The following is a 22433-nucleotide window of genomic DNA, read 5'->3' as shown; positions in this document are numbered from 1 at the left end:
AGATTTATTTTAATAGGAGATTTTAATATAAGTTTTTTAAAGAATAGCTTCTACTGTAATAAATTTAAAAGTATTGTTAGGATATATGGTATAAAACAGCTGGTTGATAAATGTACACGCACTACGATAACTTCATCCAATTTAATTGATTTTGTGTTGACAAATGTCGAAAAAATGTTAAAAGTAGAAGTACATGACATACCAAAAATCACTGATCATAATATTATTACTGTAAACATATGTAATCAAAGTCAATATGATAATAATTGGAGTGAATACAGGATATATAGAAAATTAAACACTTTTAATTTGACGAAAATGAATAACCAGTTAAGCAGTCAGTTTTGGAATCTTGATTCTAGTAATGTAAATGAGATTTTGGAAGAATTAGTCTATACATGTAAGAGAATTATAAACAACGTAGCACCTTTACAAAAAATAAAAATAAAAAACAGAGCAGTACCATGGTACGATGGGGAGGTTAAAAATTTATCTAAAGCTAGAGATGTTGCTTATAAAAAATTTAAGATTACTGTAGGTGATGAGGCTAGTCAATATTGGAAACAATATAAACAGTATCGAAACAAAGTTGTAAACCTGCTAAAAATTAAGAAACGACATTATTATACGTCCAATATAAATAAACATAGAAACGATTCCAGGATGATGTGGAAAACATTAAAGAAAATAATTAATAAAGATAATGATTATCTCCCAAATAATGTTAGATTTGAAAGGAATGACAAGATTGAAACGTACACCGATGACATAGCAATAGCTAATAATTTTAATACATATTTTGTAACGAGTATTTTAGAGTTGAATCGGAGTATAAAATGTAAACAAGATATTTCTTCATTAAAAACGGTCCGAGCTCAATGTCATTTTCATGAATTTTCCCTCATTAGTTTGCAGGACCTTGGTAACATAATCAAAGGATTAAATAATAACAGTAATTTAAATGAAATACTTAATGCTAAAATTATTAAAAGTAGTTATAAGGTGATAGGGCATGTTATTCTTAATCTAATAAATACCTCTCTCAGATACGGAGATTTTCCCAATGATTTAAAAAGAAGTTCTATCATTCCCATTGCAAAAGTTAATAATACAATTTTGGCAGCTGAGTTTAGACCGATTAATACACTACCTATCATTGAAAAGATATTGGAGAAAGTGGTTTATCACCAGCTAAGTAAATATATTAATGATAACAATTTGCTCTATATATACCAATCTGGTTTTCGTAAAAATCATTCGTGTGAAACGGCATTACAGATAACATTATCAAAATTTAAAAAAGCAATAGATGACAATAAAATTGTGATAGCTGTGCTTCTCGATCTAAAACGAGCGTTTGAAACTATAGATAGAAACTTACTCCTAAAAAAATTAGAAGACGTAGGATTGGGGGGTAGTGTGTTGAGTTGGTTTAAGTCATATCTTAGTGGTAGGACACAAAATGTTAAAGTAAGGGAGACAACGTCAACCAACATAACAAATAATCTTGGTGTTCCACAAGGAAGTGTTTTGGGACCGCTGTTATTTCTATTATATATTAATGATATGCATTTAAATGTAGTTTGTGATTTTCTAAATCTGTTCGCAGATGATACATTAATTGCGTGTATATGTGACAATATTGATCAGGGAATAAAAAGAATAAACGAAATATTAGAAAAGGTAAAAATATACTTAGAAATTAATAAATTAAAACTTAATGTAAGTAAAACTAAAGCCATGATTTTAACTACAGACAACAGGTACAAAAAAATCAATATAAATCAAATTAATATTATTATTGATAAGCAACAAATTGAAATTGTTAAGGAATTCAAATACCTGGGTTTTGTCATAGATAATACGATATCGTTTAATAGTCATTTTAGATATATAGTTGATAAAATTTCTAAAAAACTTTATTTTTTCTCTAGAATCTCAAATTTTGTAAATATAGATATTTGTTTAGTGATATATAAATCAATAATTTTACCACACTTTGATTTTTGTGCCTCTGTTTTGTATCTAATGGATAAAACAAAAGTTGGTGTATTACAAAAATTACAGAATAGAGGCATGAGAATAATACTTAAATGTAATAAATATACACCTATTCGACTCATGCTCAGCACTCTACAGTGGATGTCAGTGGAACAAAGATTATATTATATGTCAATGACTTTTATGTTTAAGATGGTACATAACATGTTACCGGCATATTTTAAATGTCTTATTAAATTCAATTGTCAAGTTCATCGGTACTCAACTAGAGACAAGCTTGATTTAAACATAACTAAAGTCATGTTGAGCCGAACAATGAACTCAATTTTCTACAAAGGAATGAAAGAATACAATGAATTGCCGATGAATTTGAAAATTTTAGGCAATGTAGGTGAGTTTAAAAGACAATTATCCAGATACATGCAATTTTAGAGCATAGTTGTAGATGAATAATGGTAACTAAATATTGTAAAAAGTATATTGTATCGAGACAATAATAATAAAGTTCTTCTTCTTCTTCTTCAAATCTAGAAATACTGCTAAAAAAGCAAATTGCTTCACTAAAAAATTATTTCCTCAATAGAGCTCGTGATAACACCTTTTTCAATGCTTTGGTTTCAGCCGATAAAGGCTACACACCTTTAAATTTAAGTGATAATATAATTTCAGACATTGTTAAGCCAAATATACCTGACACAATAGCAAATATAAAACAGAAGTCTTTACATGGGAGATACTTTAAAGAACTGGAACAACCAGAAGTTAATATTCAGGCTTCTCATGCATGGCTTAACAAATCAAATATTCACCCTGAGACGGAGGGTTTTATATTTGCAATACAAGATCGTGTTATAAATACAAGAAATTATAAAAAACACATATGCGGTTTACAATCGATAATTGATAAATGTAGGATTTGCGGAACTGAAGGGGAAACAATTGAACACATCATTTCTTCTTGCACCGTTTTGGCTCAAAGCGAATATAAAAAACGTCACGATATATTCGCTAAAATTATACATATGAATTTAGCTGTTAAATTCAATTTATTAAAGAATACACAACCACATTATAGTTATACACCAGAAAGTTGTTTGGAAAATGACAGTTACAAGTTATATTTTGATAGAACAATTTTAACTGACATTCATATTAAGCATAACAGACCAGACATTATAATTTTAAATAAACAACAAAAGCAAGCATATCTTTTAGATATAGCTGTTTCAAATTCACATAATATAACACAGACATATAACACAAAAATTAATAAATATTTAGAACTTTCCGTTGCTATGAGAAATCTTTGGTGTTTAGAAAAAATTTCGATTTTACCATTTATAATTTCAGCAACAGGAATAGTACCCCAATCTCTTTTTAAAAATTTAAAAATTTTGGACTTAGAGAACACATTGGTGGTTGAAATTCAAAAAGGTATATTATTATACTCATGTCACATCGTGAGGAAATTCCTTAACATTGACACAGAACATAAAACACAAAAAAGTCAAAATGCGGAGGCGAGACGCCGGTAATTATGTTGATAAGCACTGCACTATTACTTGATAGTATTATCCGTAATAGTGTATGTACTCCGGCAAAATTGCCGTGCCGCCGGGTGGAGGTGGGATACGGGTTGAAAATGTTGTTACACAGTCTAGGACTGGTTTACAAATCTATGAGGGGCATAATGACCAACTCAATAGACCGGGACCAATGGCTTAACGTGACTTCCGAATCACGAGATAGAATATAGCCTTTTTTTTTAATAATAATAATAATTATTATTATTAATTGTAGGAAAAGAGGCATTAACCTGTTTTATTCCCAGAAATTAACTTAGCAAGCTTTAGTTTAGGATTTCCAACAAATGTATTTCACTGTTTGCTCCGTTCGAGTCGCGGCCGGGCCGCCTATAAGCACTACTTAATTGTAATTATGGCTATGAATTTCCAGAGGATATTTTTGTAATTTATTTTTAAAAACAACTACACTGTTTGATTCAACAATGTCATTGTTTAAGCTGTTCAGAAAGACACGAATGGGTAAAAAATGTTCTCTGCATTTGGTTTTATGTTGCATTTTTATTATTATAAAATAAAAAAAAAAAAAAAATTGTTACACAGTCTAGGACTGGTTTTACAAATCTAGGAGGGGCATGATGACCAACTCAATAGACCGGGACCAATGGCTTAACGTGACTTCCGAATCACGAGACAGAATATAGCCTTTTTTTTTTTTTTAAATTTCTCCCTGGGTCGGAATTGAACCCGGGACCCTCGCGTCCCTGAGCCGAAACGAACTCCCTTAGGCTATATATATTATTATTATTGTTGACGGCTAACAGGCTATTATGTTTTTTGTTGTAAAAATTGTTTTTTTTTTACTAGAAATTTTAACCTAACAACTACTCTTTATACTTCAGTTTCTATATAAAAAAAATCTTTAAAATAAATATCGTGGAAAACGGAATTTTTTCCATAAATAGCAAATTATTGTTTAAACAATATAAATATTTACGTGCCCCAACCAAAATGTTTCTGATTTCAAATAATATAAATACACACATTTTAAAAAAAAATCATCAAAATCGGAGCTGTTTCTGAGGATTAAGAAGTTTCGGCGATTTTTCGGCTTTATTGACTCGATTAGTAGCCCGGTGTTGGCCGGCTCAGATAGAAACACGTTCAGTTTGTCTTCTAGACTTCTAGAGTCGCATAGTTAGCATTTTTTGAAGAAAATATATAATTATTTTTAATAGTTTTTGACAAAAAAGTGTTTAGTAATACCATGCGATCGAAAATAAAAAAAATTCAGAGGTCCGTGAGTAATACACTTCAGTTGGCAACACGTAAAAATGTAATTCAAATGTCATCAGATGTCATTACAATGGAGAACTGTCATTATTAATTATTGACTATTAAAATTTGGAGAGTAAAAAAAACCAGACATAATTTTTGACATAACAGTCATAAGTGTGAAACCGCCCTTCCTACATTTAAACTTATTTAGACTGATTGTGACAGTTTAGTTAATAACTGTGCTACAATCGTGTCAAAAATAAATTACTCTCTAGGATTTAGGGATATTCGATACTAGGTTGTCATAAATTTGGTTAGGTTGGGGGCTATGTGGTTTCTGGTGGCAGACAAAAGATATGTCAAAAATATAAGGCTGTGGCTAATTCCTTGTCACAGTTGCAAATTAATGACTAATGCCTCGCTAAGTGATAGATGATTTTTCGTTTCACAATCAATTTTGGTTCCTGTCGGCATATTTAATTGACTTAATCCCTCAATTCATAGTAACCAACTTTAGGCATTCAAAATTACTTCTGAAAATTCTAGTTACACAACATGAAAAACGTTATTTCTCTAAAAGTTCGAAATATAGGGAGTAATTTATTTTTGACAAGGTAGTTGGTACGTCTGATCAATTCTTCAAATGTTCCAGTTGTCATAAACTGTCACATTGACAATAAAGAATGGGTTATATTGAATTTTTGAAAATGTCACATTTTTGATGTTCGTTTTTTTTAATCCCAACTGTACCAACAACTTGCCTTGATTATTTTGTTTTTCCATTCCTGAAAAACAACGTGTTCAAAAATAGGCCACTGTAATTGCCCACCATCAACAATTTTAGATGAAAATGACATAGAAGAGGATGAAACCGGGGAAAATATTTAATTTTTATAATACACTCTTAATAATCACAATGATCGTTTGACGAGTTCTACTCACTTTGAATTTTAAGTAATTCATTGTCTTAGATTTTTTTTTTGGTATCATGTTGTATTGGTAGGTGCTATTTAAGTTATTCTTTGCCAAAGAATATCCGACAAACAAAACATTAAACACAGGAAATAAGATTTGAATGAAAAATGATAAGTTATTTTTCAGAAAAAAATTGTATGTTATAAAAAATTGTCAAAATTTGAACAGTATTTTGAATTAGTATCTCGTATTTTCAAATTGAAAATTTTAACACGTAAAACAACCGACAAAAACACAACATGGATGTAGCGCAAACTTTTCAATAATTTATTTAAACAAAACAATTCGGTTGCCATGGTGACCATAGCACTCCCGATCTTTGAAAATATTCCAATTTAACTATTATAAAAATAATTATTTAATTTCTTCTTCTGTTGGAGCTCAGCAAGGAGATCCCTGCGGTCCCATGATTTTTAGTCTTGCCATTCAACCAATTATTTTATCTTTGGATTCTCAAATGAATATATGGTATTTAGATGATGGAACCTTAGCTGATTACCCAGAAGTAGTTTTATCCGACTTTAAGAAAGTTATAAATTTATCTCAGGAAATTGGCCTTGAATTAAACTTTAACAAAGGCGAGATCTTTTGCTGTTCTGGAGACACAGATTTAAAAGTCATAAAGGAATTTCAAAATTTAGCATCAGGCATTAAAATCTGTGACCGAGAAAGTTTATCTCTTTTAGGCTCTCCAATCTTTGACCAAGGTTTCAAAAACACCGTCGAAAAAACTATAATTACAGTTGAAAATCTTTTAAACAAAGCTGAACTCCTTAACAGACACGTGGCTTATACTTTAATCAAAAACTGTCTTTTCATACCAAAATTTAATTTTTTATTAAGAACAACTCCATTTTGGAAATTTTCTAATTATGTTAATTCAATTGATTCTTCTTTAAAGTCTTGTTTAGAGAGAATACTTAATTTACGTTTAACTGATTTACAATGGCGTCAGTCCACTTTACCGATTAGATTTGGTGGTCTGGGAATTCGTCGCATTTCCGATATTTGCCTCCCTGCTTTCCTATCTTCAATTAATGGGGTTAAAAAGCTTGTTTCTTTATTACTAAACTCAAAGGATAATGAGCTTAATATTCACCATTATGATGAAGCTTTAGCAGCCTGGGGTGTAGCAAATGAGAACGAAATACCAACAATTCCACAATTTCAGAAGAATTGGGATAATATTAATATCAAAGGAATAATTGCCAATGACTTAATCTTTAATTCACCTAGAGACTTGGCTCGTTTTAAAGCTTTGCAATGCAGAGAATCAGGATCTTGGTTACATGCAATACCTTCTCCTAATATTGGTACTCTTTTAGATAACACTTCCTTCCAAGTTTGTATTGGTTTAAGATTGGGTTGTAATCTTTGTACACCTCATATTTGCAAATGCAATGCGAAAGTTGACGAAATTGGCACCCACGGTCTAAGTTGTTTCAAAAGCAGTGGTAGATTTTCAAGACACACTGAAATTAATTCCATTATCAATCGGTCTTTAACTTCAATTCATGTGAATTCAACTTTAGAACCAAACGGACTGTCTCGGGATGACGGAAAACGCCCAGATGGGATGACTTTAGTACCGTGGATTAAAGGTCAACCTTTGGTTTGGGACGTTACTGTTGTAGATACACTTGCAGACAGTTACGTATTGAAATCATCTGAAGTCTCAGGTTTTGCCGCTGAAATGGCTTGCAAACGCAAACATAGCAAATATAGTTCAATCATTTCGTCAAACTACGTGTTTAAAGGTTTAGCATTTGAAACCTTAGGCCCTTGGTGCAAAGAAGCCATCGATTTCATTAATGTCATCGGAAACCGACTTATCGCGGAATCAGGCGATTCAAAATCAAAGAAATTCCTTTTCGAGAGGATTTCCCTTGCCATTCAACGTGGAAACGCTGCAAGCATTCGGGGCACTTTTCCAGATTCCGCAATATTATCGGAAATTTTTGTATTATAAAACAAAAATGTTTATGTAATTATGTTATACTTAATATTATATCTGATTTATAAAAAAAATAAGCACAAATATAATTTCAAGATTATTTATTAAAGAAATCATAATGAGTCGCTTTTTGTGCCGGTGAGTGTATTTCCCACTATGAGCGTCAATTTTTAACCTATAAAGGTTTTAGTATTTTGTATTCATGACATAAAAAAAAAAAAAATTATTACAATCGGAACTCTTGCTACCGGTTCCGAAATAACGCCGTATTTTTGTCTATCGTTACTCCACTAATTGTGAACTGACTGAACCCAACTGAACCAGAAGTACTGATTGAGTTGGCAATAAATTCTGGTGATTTTTGGTGACTTTTATGTCATGTTCCAACAAGAAAACCATTTTATTAATAAAAGATTACAAAAACCAAGACGTTTAAATTTGAAATGTATACCAGCTGTCAATAATGTCAATAAAACAAACCGAAATAGGTACAATTCACAGTCTTGAAAATTGTATGTAAAATTGTTTATTGCCAACTGAAACAGTTATTGTTGCTCACCCTGTAGTAAAACAAATAGACTGTGAACTAAAAGTAAAGTTTATCTACGGTTGTTTCTGCACTTTTAATTTTTCTCTTTATGAAGTGATCAAGAATCATTGAATCTGTTGGACAATGAAAATTTGAATGATTTTGGTACCACTGTTCTATTGGAGACACGGAAAACTGGGCAGGTGTGTCATTCAGTTGTCAAAATTTCTAAACCATACCTTAGGTACTCATAACCAAGCTTAAGTTAATTTGACAGTTTTTTTGAAAATAACAATCATAATGACAGTAAAGGTGCATTTACATTGACACAATGACAATGACAATAGCAGACTGCCCAGGATTCCATGTCCCTCATTGTAAGTACTCTCGTCACAGAATAGAATCAATGATGTTTCGTTTCACAATCAATTTTGGTTACTGGCGGGGTTTATTTGGATTTAATCTCTCAATTCAAAGTAACCAACCTTAGGCATTCAAAATTACTTTTGAAAATTCTAGTTACACACAACATGAAAAGCGTTATTTCCCTAAAAGGGAGTAATTTATTTTTGACACGAGAGTAATCTAAACGCATTTCCGGTTGTCAGCTTTGACAGTGCTGACTTGACAGGCAAATTTGAAATTTACCATCAAACAAGATAATTCTATAGAGTTATCTTGCCATCAAAGCAGAGATCAAGGGTTCATTTTTGTAATAGCATAAACATATAGGTCCATTTTTTAATCAAAGAACCACGACCTGTTGATTTAAGTTTGTAAATCTAAGATTTTACTAAATTGAGGGAATTTAATGATATCTATTGGCTATACTAGAGGCTATACCAGCTACCAGCCAACGTCTGTCATTTTTAATGTCCTTGAAAGTACGCAAACTCGCAGCTAAAATTTGAACATGTTATTAAAAATGCCTCGCAAAGTAAGACATTTATTAAACTCTCAAATTAGTTATTAACTTTATTAACATACTGCGCTACTAATATCTCTAATAACGTCAATTTTTATACGATGAGATTTTTCACCCTATGTCAAAAGTGTACACTGTTGTCAGCTCTATTTTGGGTGTAAATTGCGGTGTTGTGGTTCTTTGATTAAAAAATGAACTATAAGCGTTGTCTGCGCTGATCTCTGAAGTAGAAAATCAGCGCAGAAAACGAACATAAGTAACAACCAACATAACCTAATTTTTTTTTAATGTCATGTCAATTTCAAATAGTCAAATTAAAACAAAAAACATCCAGTCACCAGTCAGTGCCAATTACGAGACGAAAAAACCACCAATATTTTTCAATTGTTTCATTGCCAACAGACTCGTCATTGTTGATCAGGCTCCAGGCTGTATTTATTATACTCTCGTGTCAAAAATAAATTACTCCCTAGAATTCGAACTTTTAGGGAAATAACGTTTTTCATGTTGTGAGTAACTAGAATTGTCAAAAGTTATTTTGAATGCCTAAGGTTGGTTACTTTGAATTCAGAGATTAAATCCCATATATAATTGATTTCATATAAATGTTCATCAAGTGAGCTGTGCATTTGTAAAAGCACCTTTAATTTAGTTACATTACAAAAGTCACATTTATGAAGTTCATGTCCAATAAATCTTTACTTGGTAAAAATACAAAGACATAAACAAATAAGAATTACTTTAATTTAATCAGTAAAAAGACGTATAGTATAATTCAGAATAAGTGGCATCGCGGTAGGCGTTGATTCTCTAAAGTGAGCTTTATGTTATGTCAAAAAATTTAGTAAACATGTGAAACCGTCATTACTTTATTCTGAGGTTATGCGTTACATAATTTTAACATGGTTTTCACCCACAGCAGAGATAACCCCCAGACAAATAATACACTTTTCATAAATGAAACAAGGAAATTCCAAATACTTATAACAAGAAAATAAACACAAAACGAAAACGATTCCAATGATAATATCAAGGCCAAATTAAAAGCGAAGGTTACCAACAGCATCACAACTAGGGTATTATTAGCAAGGGTCTTGCTGCCAACGTAAATTTGAATTTCCAAATATATATTATAATTCAGAATAAGTGGCATCGCGGTAGGCTTTGGAAATTCAAATTTACGTTGGCAGCAAGACCCTTGCTAATAATACCCCAGTTTCGATGCTGTTGGTAACCTTCGCTTTTAATTTGGCCTTGATATTATCATTGGAATCGTTTTTATAATATATAAGATTTTGAAATCAGCAATGTTAAAATGGACAAAAACTGAAAAATTAGTCAAAAGTCACTAGCTTTAGCTTTAATACCAACAGAAAATCAGATTTTCATGGCTTGCTTAGTTGCACATTTATATGAAATTGAGTATATCTTAAATCCAAATAAATATGCCGCCAGTAACCAAAATTGATTGTAAAAGGAAAAATCGTCTATCACTTAGCGAGAAATGTAACTGCAACTGTTACAATTAATTTGCTGCCTTACATTTTTGGGATATCTTTTGTTTGTCACCAGAAACCACATAGCCTCCAACCTAACCAAATTTATGGCAACCTAGTAATGAATATCCCTAAATCCTAGGGAGTAATTTATTTTTGACACGAGAGCGTTATCTCTGACGAGAGTAACTAAAAACTGTTTGATAGAAGTAGAGGTTTTTTACCTAACTTTTATTTGATTGTATAACGTCTTTGGTATTAATTTTGCAAATAAATGTGTCATTTTAATTTTTAGCGAGGTGCATGTATTTTTAATGGGAGCATAATACATATTTTATTTAACAAAATAAAATTTTGAAGCAGTAGTTCGAATCCAACACTTGTGGTCTGTGGCCTAGATAAAGGTCTGTGGTAGACACTTAGACAGTGCGGTGTGCGCATGTCACCAAAAGTACGGTAGGTCTGCATTATCAGGCATTATAAAATGACAATTTGTACGATTTGTACCATTTGAGTTTTGACAGCTTGTTTGTTGTCAACATTCCATTGATAGTTTATTGCAAAAGGACAATACGGTACCAATGAATCTCCGGACGTTCCCCCTGCAAAAATAATTTAGGCCCATCAATAAATAGTGTTATGTTTTTCCGTTGAAAGTTGCGTGTTTGATTTGAGCATTTTAAGTACAAGACCCATTAACCATGTCTAAGACTAGAATGTATCCTATTTATGGTAGGAACCCATCTTGTTCAGTTTCTTCCCGATTAGAAGAACGTAAAAATAAGGCTAAAGCAACAAGAATGGAACACAGCCGTAGGACTGATAAACCAGAAGACTTTATTACTTATGAAGACAGTGACAGTGATGAAGAAACACCGGCAATGCAAAAAGAAATCTTAAATACCTCTTACAATTTCGTTGATTATATTAAGAGTAGAGAAATGTTTAGTAAAAATCCCAGTTCAGTAGTAAGTGATTATGGCTCGCGGCACATTCTCACGCATGAAATGTTCCGAGAAACACCTATTACGTTAGGAAACATGAATAAAGTATTTTGTTCCCAGTGGTTGAGTGATCGTCAAGTCGTCTTTGGTACAAAGTGTAACAAGGTAAGTTCTGCAGTATAATTCGCTAAATATTTCATAATTTATTTGTTACAGTTGATGGTGTATAATGTAGTTACTCATAAATTAGATCAAATTCCTTCATTGATGAGCCGAAAGGATAATTTAATGGCTGAACAAGCACATTGTGGTATTCATTCAGTACAAATAAACCCCTCAAGGACTCTCCTCGCAACTGGGGCACGAAATACATGTGATATAGCTGTTTATAGATTGCCAACACTTGATCCAGTTTGTGTAGGTGAAAATGCTCACAAAGATTGGGTTTTTGACATGTGCTGGTTAGATGACGAATTCCTAGTATCAGGATCTAGGGATACAAAAATGGCACTATGGCGGATCACACCTGACATGTTTGAACATAAAACTGAGGTTCCAATGTATCATCACATATCCGCCATTTCAGTTAAAGATTGTCGCAATTCACAACGGGTAGGTACATAAATCACACTTTTAAGTAAATACATATATTATACTTTTGGGTAGGTTAGGGCTTTGACTTTCAATAAAGCATATGAAGAAATTGCCGCATTGAGTCTGAATGGATACATCCACATATGGAATGCCGAAACTTTTAAACAAAAATTATCAAGGAAGTTGCCATCTTCTCAAGAAAATGTCTGTTTAGCAGTGCAAGAATCAGGACTATATGCAATTGGCTGCCGTTCATATACTTTACTCTTAGATTGTCGAACGCTGCAGGTGAGTTCTTTGTTGATTGCGATTTTACAAAAGTTTTGTAATTTTGTAATATTCAGGCTGTTAAAAAAGTGTCGTCTCGTTATTCTGGTTGTGGTATAAGGTCGGCTAGTTTTCAAGGCGATATACTAACAGTCGGTACTGGACTAGGTATGTTAATGTTTTATGATTTGAAAGCTGGAAAATATTTAGACTCCAGCATTAATTCTTCGAGAACTGTAGTACTTAAAGCCAGTAAAGGCTACGTGGTACGTTTTCACATTTCTCAAAAGTTTTCTTTCTCAACGTGTTTTGTTTGCAGTTCCCAGACGACGAATTCGTAGATAATATACAAAATGTAAAATACGTTCCTGCAATTTATACACATTGTTATGATACGAGTGGAACTAGACTATTTACTGCTGGAGGGCCTCTGCCAGCTACTTTGACGGGAAATTATGCAGGTTTATGGCAATAGTTTAATTTTATTCTCGTACTATCGTAGGGCATAATAAACTCGAATTACATAAGATTAAACTTATATTGTATGTATAGTTTTCAAGGACGGTTTTTAGTTGTTGTCAGATGTAATTGTGCAATGCATTCCTTTATTATTATTATGAATTTATTTGTTATTCGCATAATTAAAGTAAGTGAACTAGTCATAATTTTAATATTTTACGTTGTCATACTGTACATACAACATAAGCTAAACTGTTCTGTATTTGTGATATTAATCTACTTACTGAATAAAAAGGTGACAGACTTGAATTGATTTCGGTAATTGTTAAACAGGCATTTAACGATAAATAACGTGATAATTATCACGAAAAAATTATATTGATTTATTTATTTGTACATACATTTTAAAATTTTTATAACTTCAAAGACTGTAACTAGTGGAATAATGTTTCTCACTTCTTGAAGATAATGAAAGATGAGCTACAATTTTTACATAAACTTTCTAAATTATTGTATGCAATAACTATTGTATCTGATGTTAAATATTGTATAATTACAAGTCGTTTTTTAGAATAAATACATGATCCTTGTGATTTAAAAATATGATAGACGAATAAATTGAATAAAAATTAATAAATTGGTAACTTACTTTACAGAATGGAAAAATTAAACAAAGTCTGTGTTGTAATCGTTTTTTTTTAGGGTTAAGTCTAGACTTATTTAATACATGTATTGTACCAAATTAAGAGTGCGATGAAGTTAATCTCTCCTAACATTACGCGTAGTGAGACTCACTTTCTTGACCATTACACACAGTTAAACTTCGTTCAGCGAAAGATTGGGAGATTTTAAATTGTATTAAATTAACCCAACATTACAAAATGTACTAGAATACATTAATTAGAGCATAATTTCAAGGCAAAAATGTTACTGCTTGAAGGATATACAGGTGTCCCAAAAATGGCGTACTAACGGTGCACTACGGTGTAGAAGAGATTACCGTAAACGTCAGAAAAATGTTAAAAAAATTCTATTGGACTTATTTGCTGATTTGGCGGTCTTTGAAAGTGGCACTTAACACGTCAATTATTTTGAAATATATGTATGAAATTGTCGTGATAGCTACGTCTAATCGTACATATTATCACAAAGTACAAGATCACTTACTACTAATATTTAATAAAGAATTTAGAAGCTTTGGAAATCGAAAAAAATATTTTAAATCCACTACGGTAACATTGCAAGGTAATCATGTAGTACGAATATATCTTTGTTTGCATTGTATTACCGTTAATAATAATAATAAAAATAATTGATTTTTTTGTCGGAAACATTTTTTCCATATTTTTTTTGATGTACTATGGCGGCCAAAAAAATTTGGCCGTCACTTTCTTGACATTCAAGTAAAGTGTAAATAAACCTTTAGGAATCGTAACCCCACTTTCGATTCTTGTCATTTTGACAATCAATTTAAACTGTTTGAAGCTCAGATATTCCAAAAATCCGACATGAATAAACAAAATTAGAGCAATCGTAACCTGAGGTAAACGTTCTGTGTAGTAGAAATGACAAAATAATTTTGAGTTTTGAAATTTACCACCCAATAAATAACGTTCATAATCAAGATGGTAATCATGATGACAATAAAGTACGGATTACAATTTTTTTTTTTGAATTGTCAGACAATGACGGCCAAAATTTTTTGGCCGGCATAGTACATTTAAGCATTCTCGATAAGGTAGTAAGTAGTTTGTACGCCAATTTTGGCACACCCTGTATTTAAAATTTTACGTGCGCTAGGTACTATTTTCTCTACGTAGAATTTAGTGATTTTTATGTCAATCAATCTCTCGCTGGACAAACTATATAAAAATACACATTTTTGTAATAGTATATTACATTACCAGAGTTGTAAAGAGCATATTACGTACAAGTGGATGAACTGCATACGAGCGACGAAGGAGCGAGTAATGTAAATCCACGTGTACGTAATCTCGTTACTACTCGAGTAATGTACTATACTGTTTCTACGAACGGAATGATCCCCACAAAATTTCTATAAATAAAAATATTTTTCTACGACCATTATAGATGCATGATTTTAAAAGATGGCTTCATTGTATTGGAAATTTCTTCGAAATATGCCAACAGTACATGTTCCGAAAAGGATTTAATGTTATACTTTTCCAATTCTTAAATGTTTGGTTAGCAACGGTCATAGGTGCTGCCATCATAGATTCGCCACAAGTAGTAGGCGGAGTTAATTTACTTTACACGTGGATAAGGAAGCGTTTACTAGAGGGGTTGTTGGTGCGATTTTCGCTATTTACACTAGCAGTCGCAGAAAAAACTACTTTTTTGACCATGAGGTTTTTTTTTATAATTAAATAAAATCACAGAAAAATGTACGATAACATCAAAAAAATCACTAATTAATAATCTCGCGAAGTACCTATTTGAGCTACATAGAACGTATCGTGACAGAAACAGAATATCCTAGACGATTGCTTACCAAATTATGGAATTTACATAAGAAGACCACTACTCCCGCGCAATTCCATCAAAAAGGTTTCAATCGAAATATACGAGTATGTGGATCATATTTGGTCATTCGGAAGCGTAACTGGAAGTGTATGACTGTCTCAAAGTTTTGTTGCACGTTAACTCTTTGTGTGAAGCCGTTATGACGCGTTTTATGTGCTTTTAAAAACTTCTAAATAGAAGACCGATTTTGCAGTATTGGACAGATTGAAAGGTTCTTTGATTACATAAAATGTCCAATGGCGAGGAACGTTCTTGGAACTTTGTACTTGTTTGCATATTTCGATCGATAAACATGAACCGCTACTCACTGAAATGGCATAGTGTTGATAGTTAGTTAAAGTAGGAGTAATAATGAGAAAAACCCATTACTAAATCACCAAGACATCTCGCGTTTTCGGACTCAAATTCTTTTCAACCTTGTACTTTTTCCTGGATATCCGTAGTGACATTTTTGTGCGAGTTAAATTCTTCGGGATATAGAGTGTGAAGACAGGGTAGAATTGGAGGGCACACTCCGTTTACAGTAAAGTATGGCACTACCTTCAGTGCCATTTAGATAATAATCGACGCCCTACTGTATTTATTTCTGGAAATTTTAACACAATCAGCACGTTTTTACACCGAATGAATACACGCTACATCACAACCAAACGAAATTACTCCATGAACTGATGCCTTTGCAGCTCAGTTTCTCGTTCAATTCAACTAATGAATTGTAGACGCGTTGACGCGTTTGCGGGTGGAAGGGAGGTTGGAAGGAACTGCGAAGAAGTGCACAGCTAAGCTCCAGTGGCCCAATGCAATAAAAGCCGCCCAGCTGCGGTACCGACCACAAAAATCATTTGGCTTAATGGAACTCGTCTCGCGCCTCACAATGGAGCATAGCAATCATTTTCAATTTTTTTTAACGTAAAATAATTAATTATGTCACTGTTTTATTACTGAAATTAAAATTAGAATGTATAACAACATTTTTGGGAGTTCTGCAGCTCTGCAGCACTTATACACCAGCCGCCCCTGCATCATACAACGAATATGTGAAACAAAGATGTTTTAATAATCTAATATTCCCGTGTAGGTAGGTATCCATTTTTTAATTAAAAAAAGAATTCAAAACGTAAGGCACTATTGACAGAATTATGTGCCATTGGCAACTGCACAATAACTTTTGAACTTACATTGCAAATAATGAATGACCATCAATGTCCACGAATAACTTGAAATCGTCATGTTCTTTGCATCACTGATGTTGTTCGCTTGCGTCTAAAGTTTTACGATGACCACCCGAGGACGTACTCTCTAGTCCATCTTAAGGTTCTCGATAATAAATAAGGTAACGACAACGGTTGCGACGAATATTTCCGTCTCGCTTAATTTGGCGTAATGTTAAGTTAATATGCTTTACACATAAAATTTCAAGTCACAAAAATCCCTCAGAATAGTGCACACTCACAACATCTATCGATAATATCCTCTCTTTTAATTTGGAGTGTTAAAAATGAACACCTTATTTATCATAGAGAACCTTAGTTCATCTGGGTATCTAGGTATAACAGTACAACAAACGAGTATTCTGAATGCCGACTACGTTATTACACTTCAAATCAATCTCGAAGCCGGTTTCCCTGTTTTTAAATTTTAAAATCGGCACCTTTGCTGTTATTAGTTCAGCTTCGATGGCAATGCCTGAGTCAAAAAAATATGAATCTTTATAACTAGTTGGCTGACTGTAATGAAATTGGAAAACTACAGAATTTGGACAATTACCAATATGATTATAGTTAAGTAAACACGTAGACAGAGCTGTAAGGAGATGATCTTGAATCATTGAAAAAACTTACCATTAAAAAGAGGGTTTTATTAAAAGACAAATGTCAATGTCGCTGCCTTCCAGATCGAATCCAGACATTTTGACCCAACTAATAGCTATTTATACACCGAGGGCGTTACAACGATGATTACGCCCGGAGAACGATGAATCCAGCTCGAGGGCTTTAGCCCGAGAGATGGATATCGTTCGATGGGCGTAATCATTCGGTGACGCCGTGGTGCATACAAGATTTTATTTTTCACTATACGTGTTCTTCAAAAAAAAAAAAAAATGACATCTGCAATTTTGAATTGATGAGGGCGTTATGAATTCATTACGCCCTCTTATTCTTATTACGCCCTGTATTATTCCGCGGTTGTTATGGACATATTTACGTATTTCGTATCCTTGGAGTTATCATGCAATTATACTAAAGTGAAAAATAAATACATATAATCCGTAGTTGTTGAGGTAGGTACGTCTAAAAATAAGAATATTGCTTCAATTTCCTAGTTTCAACTGCTTTACTGTTAAAATAACTGATATTTTATTTTATCACATACAGGTATCTCAAAAATGGCGCCCAATCTCTTGAGTGGTTAACATATTTGGAGAGTTGAGTTAAATTTAGTTGTGAAAATGTTTTCCCTTTGGCTAGTTTCCAAGTTATACACAGTTTAAAGTAAGCAAATGTGGCAACATCGGTTGGTATGCACGTATGCACCTTCAACTAAACCAATTCTTCTTTGAAGTCACTGTTGCCGCTGTTATTTTAGCGTATTTTGGTGTGTCATTACTTTAAAAAGATGGACTTCTGTGTTGTTCCACTACCCAAAGGGATCTTGGAAAAATTAAAACAGTAAAGTAATTTATAATTCAGCTGTAAAATTTGTTAATAAAGGAGATAAATCTCTTTGAAATCAGCATATTTAAGAACAAGTTGTACAAAATCTATTGTTCCGATCAAACTTTGTATTGAGATATACTTTACCAGACTTAGGAGATTGGGCTCCATTTTTGAGACAACTGTATATTTTTTAAACAAAACAAATCTATTTACCTACATAATCATATGCAATTTGTTAAAGTATGCCTTTTTCACACACAGTTGAAAATAAACGCATTTGTACCCTAAAAAATAAAAATATTGATTTCCACACGTTCAGTTTGTTGATGTAAGTTTCTTCTTTTTGGGTCTTATTAATGAAGACATCCCATATTGCCGTATTTAATGGACCCCACCTGAAATAACTTGTGGATTAGAATTAATCTTATTGTGTAAGTTCTTGACTGAAATCTTCTCATCAATCCATAAACTTTTTTTTCAACTTCTTCTGGATTTTTGGCAAACTCAGCTGGGCAGCTACCTACAGTGGAAACAATATTTGCTGTAATAACACATTTTATTTATTTCTTCTAAACAAAATCAATACCTACCTGTTTTTATTGGAGTGTATTTTAGTGGCTGGAACACACAAGACTGGTCGTGAAGTTCATTTGCAGGCATTTTTTGTGTTACGGGATTATCACATTTTGATCCTTAAAAGAAAAAAAAAAACTTAAATATATGACAGGAAAATAACATAGGTAGGTACCCTTATTGTCGGAAATTTTCGAGATGAATATGAAATGCTACTTTTATGCTGAGAATTTGTGCTGTCACTAAATATCATATATTCTTGGTGCTCAAAACTTGTTTTTTGTTCGACACTGTCAGAATTTGAGAATTTTCTCCTGTGTGAACGGATTTTGATAAATGTCACCACTTGTCAAAACGAAACGTCAAACTAATTTTAAAGATTTTAAGCGATTTGGAGCCTTTAAGGGGCTCGTCGAACAAAAAAAACGTTGTATTCAACTCGTTCTTGTCTAAATTGGGCTTTTTTGGCACTCGTCAAATAAACTACTATATTGTTACGTTATCATTACAGTTCATTCTTTTTTCATGTAATGTTGAAACCATCAAATTGAATGAAATATTTGTTACTTCCAGTTTGAATTCTCCATTTAGACAATTGTAATTGTGCGGACTCAGAGTAAAGTGTGAGTAATCTTGGTCAAAATTAACAAAATCATGGAAATGATACTCGTCTTGTGACAAGCTGTTATACATCGATGGTTCATTAATTAAATTCATATTATTCTGGGGTGACATTATGTGAATTTCAATTTCTAATGCCATATCTCTATTGCCACTTCACAGCTAACACAAAAATTAACATTCAATAATTTTCAGTCCTTGCTGTAAAAAGATATCAATTAACCACATTTTTGGAAAGTTTTTTTTCGCCTTCTATTAAAAATAGTGTCACTAAACCCCACGTTGAAAAAAAATATTTTAAACAGTGTAATAACCCAGATATCGCCAGTCTTCCGCCAATATTTAAATATTTGAAAATTCAAATTAAACCCGCGAAATTGAACAAATTGGCCATGTCGTGATCGTCATCGAAGCGGTAGGACTCCTACGTTGTGTATTTTGAACAAAATGGCGGCAGACTAGCTCGGGATGCAAATGGCGGACCTGCAGGTTGGACAACTTCGAAATAAAAATGCATAAATCGATGGGAGGACGCCTGTATTTATTCTTGTTTTCATCTACAGTGCTGATTGATATCACACACGATCACATGATACATAAAATATTCAGCGGTGCGACTTTACATGACATAACAAGACAAATACATAATAACACAATAAATTTGTCTATCTACCTCTGCAGAAGTGTAGAAAAAGTAAGTTTCTTTTCTTTGTAAGACTTGATTTTTGCCCAAGGGCGTTATCCCTCAATATTTGATAATTAATCGATCAGACTCATCGGTACACATTAAATTAGACAATCTCAGCTACAGTCATACGATAATCTACAATCGGACTCACCTCCACCTCATTCAGTCATTCAAAGGGTAAAGCACAGGTCCGGACTCGGGTTTGCTCAATGGGACGGTACGAACATGTAAATGATAGACACCTGACACATCTGTCGCGAATCAAGGTCATACAGTGACTCACCCGGGGGATTCCTCCCCCTAGCTTCTAACATGATGAGGGGCTCGAACCACTGGCGTCGTCTTCAGAGCGCTACATTCCGGGGTTGCGTTGGATGGTCTGGCAGCACCTGTAACGGCCCCGTGTGCAGTTTGGGGTGCACAGCCCGCCCGCAGTCTCCACAGAGGAAGACCGCCACGGCCAGAGTATGAGCCTACAACCCACTTCCATACGTTACTATGCCCCCTCAGTACCTGGGGACCGGGATGACCTCATAACCTTTTAATCAAGCACGTATGATCGATGCATTTGGTTGCCACCACCAGCCGTCTCTACGAAACGCGCCCGGTCAACGGCCTAGCCGTGTCATGAGCCAAAGGTGCCCCACCCGGACATCCGGTGCTCAGGAATCATACCATGGTATAGGGAGCTTTTACGCATTAAGGTACTGATTTATAGCCCAGGTTGCCCAAACCTGCTATCACCCAGTTACCAACACACCTGGTAACTGTATCTCTATTCACTACACCACTTCCGGGTCACAGTTATTCACCTGCCGTCACTCTCGTACTCGTACCTTGGACAGCCCGTCGGTTTCAGTTGCCAAGCCCACACTGACTCTCTCTCCTGTGGAACTGTTAAAAATCACCCCCGAGTCAAGGACCTTTCAGAACATAATTTATGAGCCACGTGTTTGGGGTGGAAGAGGTAGTTTTTCTGTTGCGTTTTTAAAATTCTCTTACATCTTTTTGTTTGTTTTGTCGGAACGAAACTATACAATAAATAAAATAACAACGGTTCCTCCGAACCTGAACTCGAAATACAAGAACAAAGCGGCACCGTGAAACAAGTGATAGTTACGTTATTACGAATAGACACTGTAAATGGGATGAGTAAAACCCCCAAAAATCATCCACAAACGATGGCACACCATAATCTTTTCAATGTTTAAAGTTACACAACATGTTACATAAGATTGCTCAACAAGACTAGATTACAACGACAAACACTCTAATTCCTTAATTGAATATTACGCAACTCGGACTCTCAGCTCTTCAAGATAGCACGCGGCCTACGATCGCGAAGTTAACCTAGGTCTCGCCCCCCAGTTTCCTAATTTCTACCCTATTAGTCGGATCGTCCAAGTCCCTGCGACACCTAACTCATTTGATTTGGGTACAGTGCCCCAGTTTGTGTCCTCCGAATCGCCCTTGCGGATCCCACACCAGATGAAACAGAGGCCTTCCACCGAGGGCGTCGAGAAACTACATGGCCAAGGTCACACGTCATGAAAAAGCCTCGTGGATCCCACGTGGGCAATCTCACGTTGGCCCTTTTGATGTGCTCTCGTTTTTCATTGCAACGTGGATTAACTGACCCCGCGCTACACTCCTAACTTCGGCCAAACACGTACCCCGTTTTTCCTTGAGGCAAATGAAAGGCCGTTCCCAAAATGGACTCCCGTTTTCCCTAATTGCATCGCTGACGCAATATGGTCTGTTAACCGTTTCTACCCCTATCCAGAAAATGGACTCGCCCAAAGTATTTCTAACTGTTCGCCCCTAAATAACTCTGATTTTAAAGCCTGAACGCGACCAACTGATTTCCACGGTTCACCCCTTACTCTCTCTTGAAAATGGACTCGTCCCACGGATTTTAACTACCTGACAACTTTATCGCGACGTTCCCGCAAGAATTTACCCACTCTATCAATTCCTACTTCACCCGAGCTTATCGGAATAATAAAACGAAATAACATACCTGCTAAACACTACTTGTTGTCTGTAAGATCAGCCTACCTGAATTACAACGCGCAAACTCTCGGCGACGCACGAGGTACGCACCTGTAATTAATCAACACGTTCTCCTCCGCGATTGGTGAATGGTTACGCCACACGGCCTTGATTACTTGACAATGCACAAGAAATTACACGACTCGAGATTCGTAATCACAATAACTACATTTTCAACTCGCGCGCTGAGAATCAAGTTCCCCTTCCCCCGTATTGTCCGTGGTAACCATATATATAAATATTACTACTATATCGCGTGATGCTAACAAAAGCTCCTATCTCGGAGCTGGCCAACTAAGGCAGATGCTCTTATGTGATTTTGAAATGAGATAGACAGAGTTTACACTACCGCG

At 34.1% G+C, this 22433-nt stretch overlaps 1 protein-coding gene and 1 pseudogene across 2 annotated transcripts; one reads left to right on the top strand and one right to left on the bottom strand.

The window, feature by feature from the left end:
- The first annotated feature begins 11105 nt into the window (after positions 1-11105).
- On the top strand, positions 11106-13254 carry DCAF12 (DDB1 and CUL4 associated factor 12-like protein). Of its 2 annotated transcripts, XM_069053653.1 has the most exons (6): positions 11106-11137; positions 11418-11790; positions 11842-12237; positions 12292-12507; positions 12564-12752; positions 12806-13254. In XM_069053653.1, the coding sequence occupies exons 1-6, from the start codon at positions 11121-11123 to the stop codon at positions 12959-12961; spliced, it is 1347 nt and encodes a 448-aa protein (XP_068909754.1). In that variant the 5' UTR covers positions 11106-11120; the 3' UTR covers positions 12962-13254. The 2 variants fall into 2 exon arrangements, with proteins under 2 accessions (XP_068909754.1, XP_068909753.1); XM_069053652.1 differs by lacking the exon at positions 11106-11137 and having other exon boundaries at positions 11163-11790.
- Positions 13255-13504: 250 nt separating this feature from the next.
- Positions 13505-22433, bottom strand: LOC138135115 (poly(A) RNA polymerase gld-2 homolog B-like; annotated as a pseudogene).

The sequence above is a fragment of the Tenebrio molitor genome, chromosome 7 (assembly GCF_963966145.1).
Source record: "Tenebrio molitor chromosome 7, icTenMoli1.1, whole genome shotgun sequence".
NCBI classification, from domain to species: domain Eukaryota; kingdom Metazoa; phylum Arthropoda; class Insecta; order Coleoptera; family Tenebrionidae; genus Tenebrio; species Tenebrio molitor.
Note: the sequence above shows the minus strand (reverse complement) of the source record. Positions and strands in the feature narration are given on the sequence as shown.

Coding starts and splice junctions, on each gene's coding strand:
- DCAF12 (XM_069053652.1), top strand. CDS start 11,383: ATGTCTAAGACTAGAATGTATCCTATTTATGGTAGGAACCCATCTTGT. Junction 12,508..12,563: donor TAGATTGTCGAACGCTGCAG/GTGAGTTCTTTG, acceptor TGTAATATTCAG/GCTGTTAAAAAAGTGTCGTC. Junction 12,753..12,805: donor AAGCCAGTAAAGGCTACGTG/GTACGTTTTCAC, acceptor TTTTGTTTGCAG/TTCCCAGACGACGAATTCGT.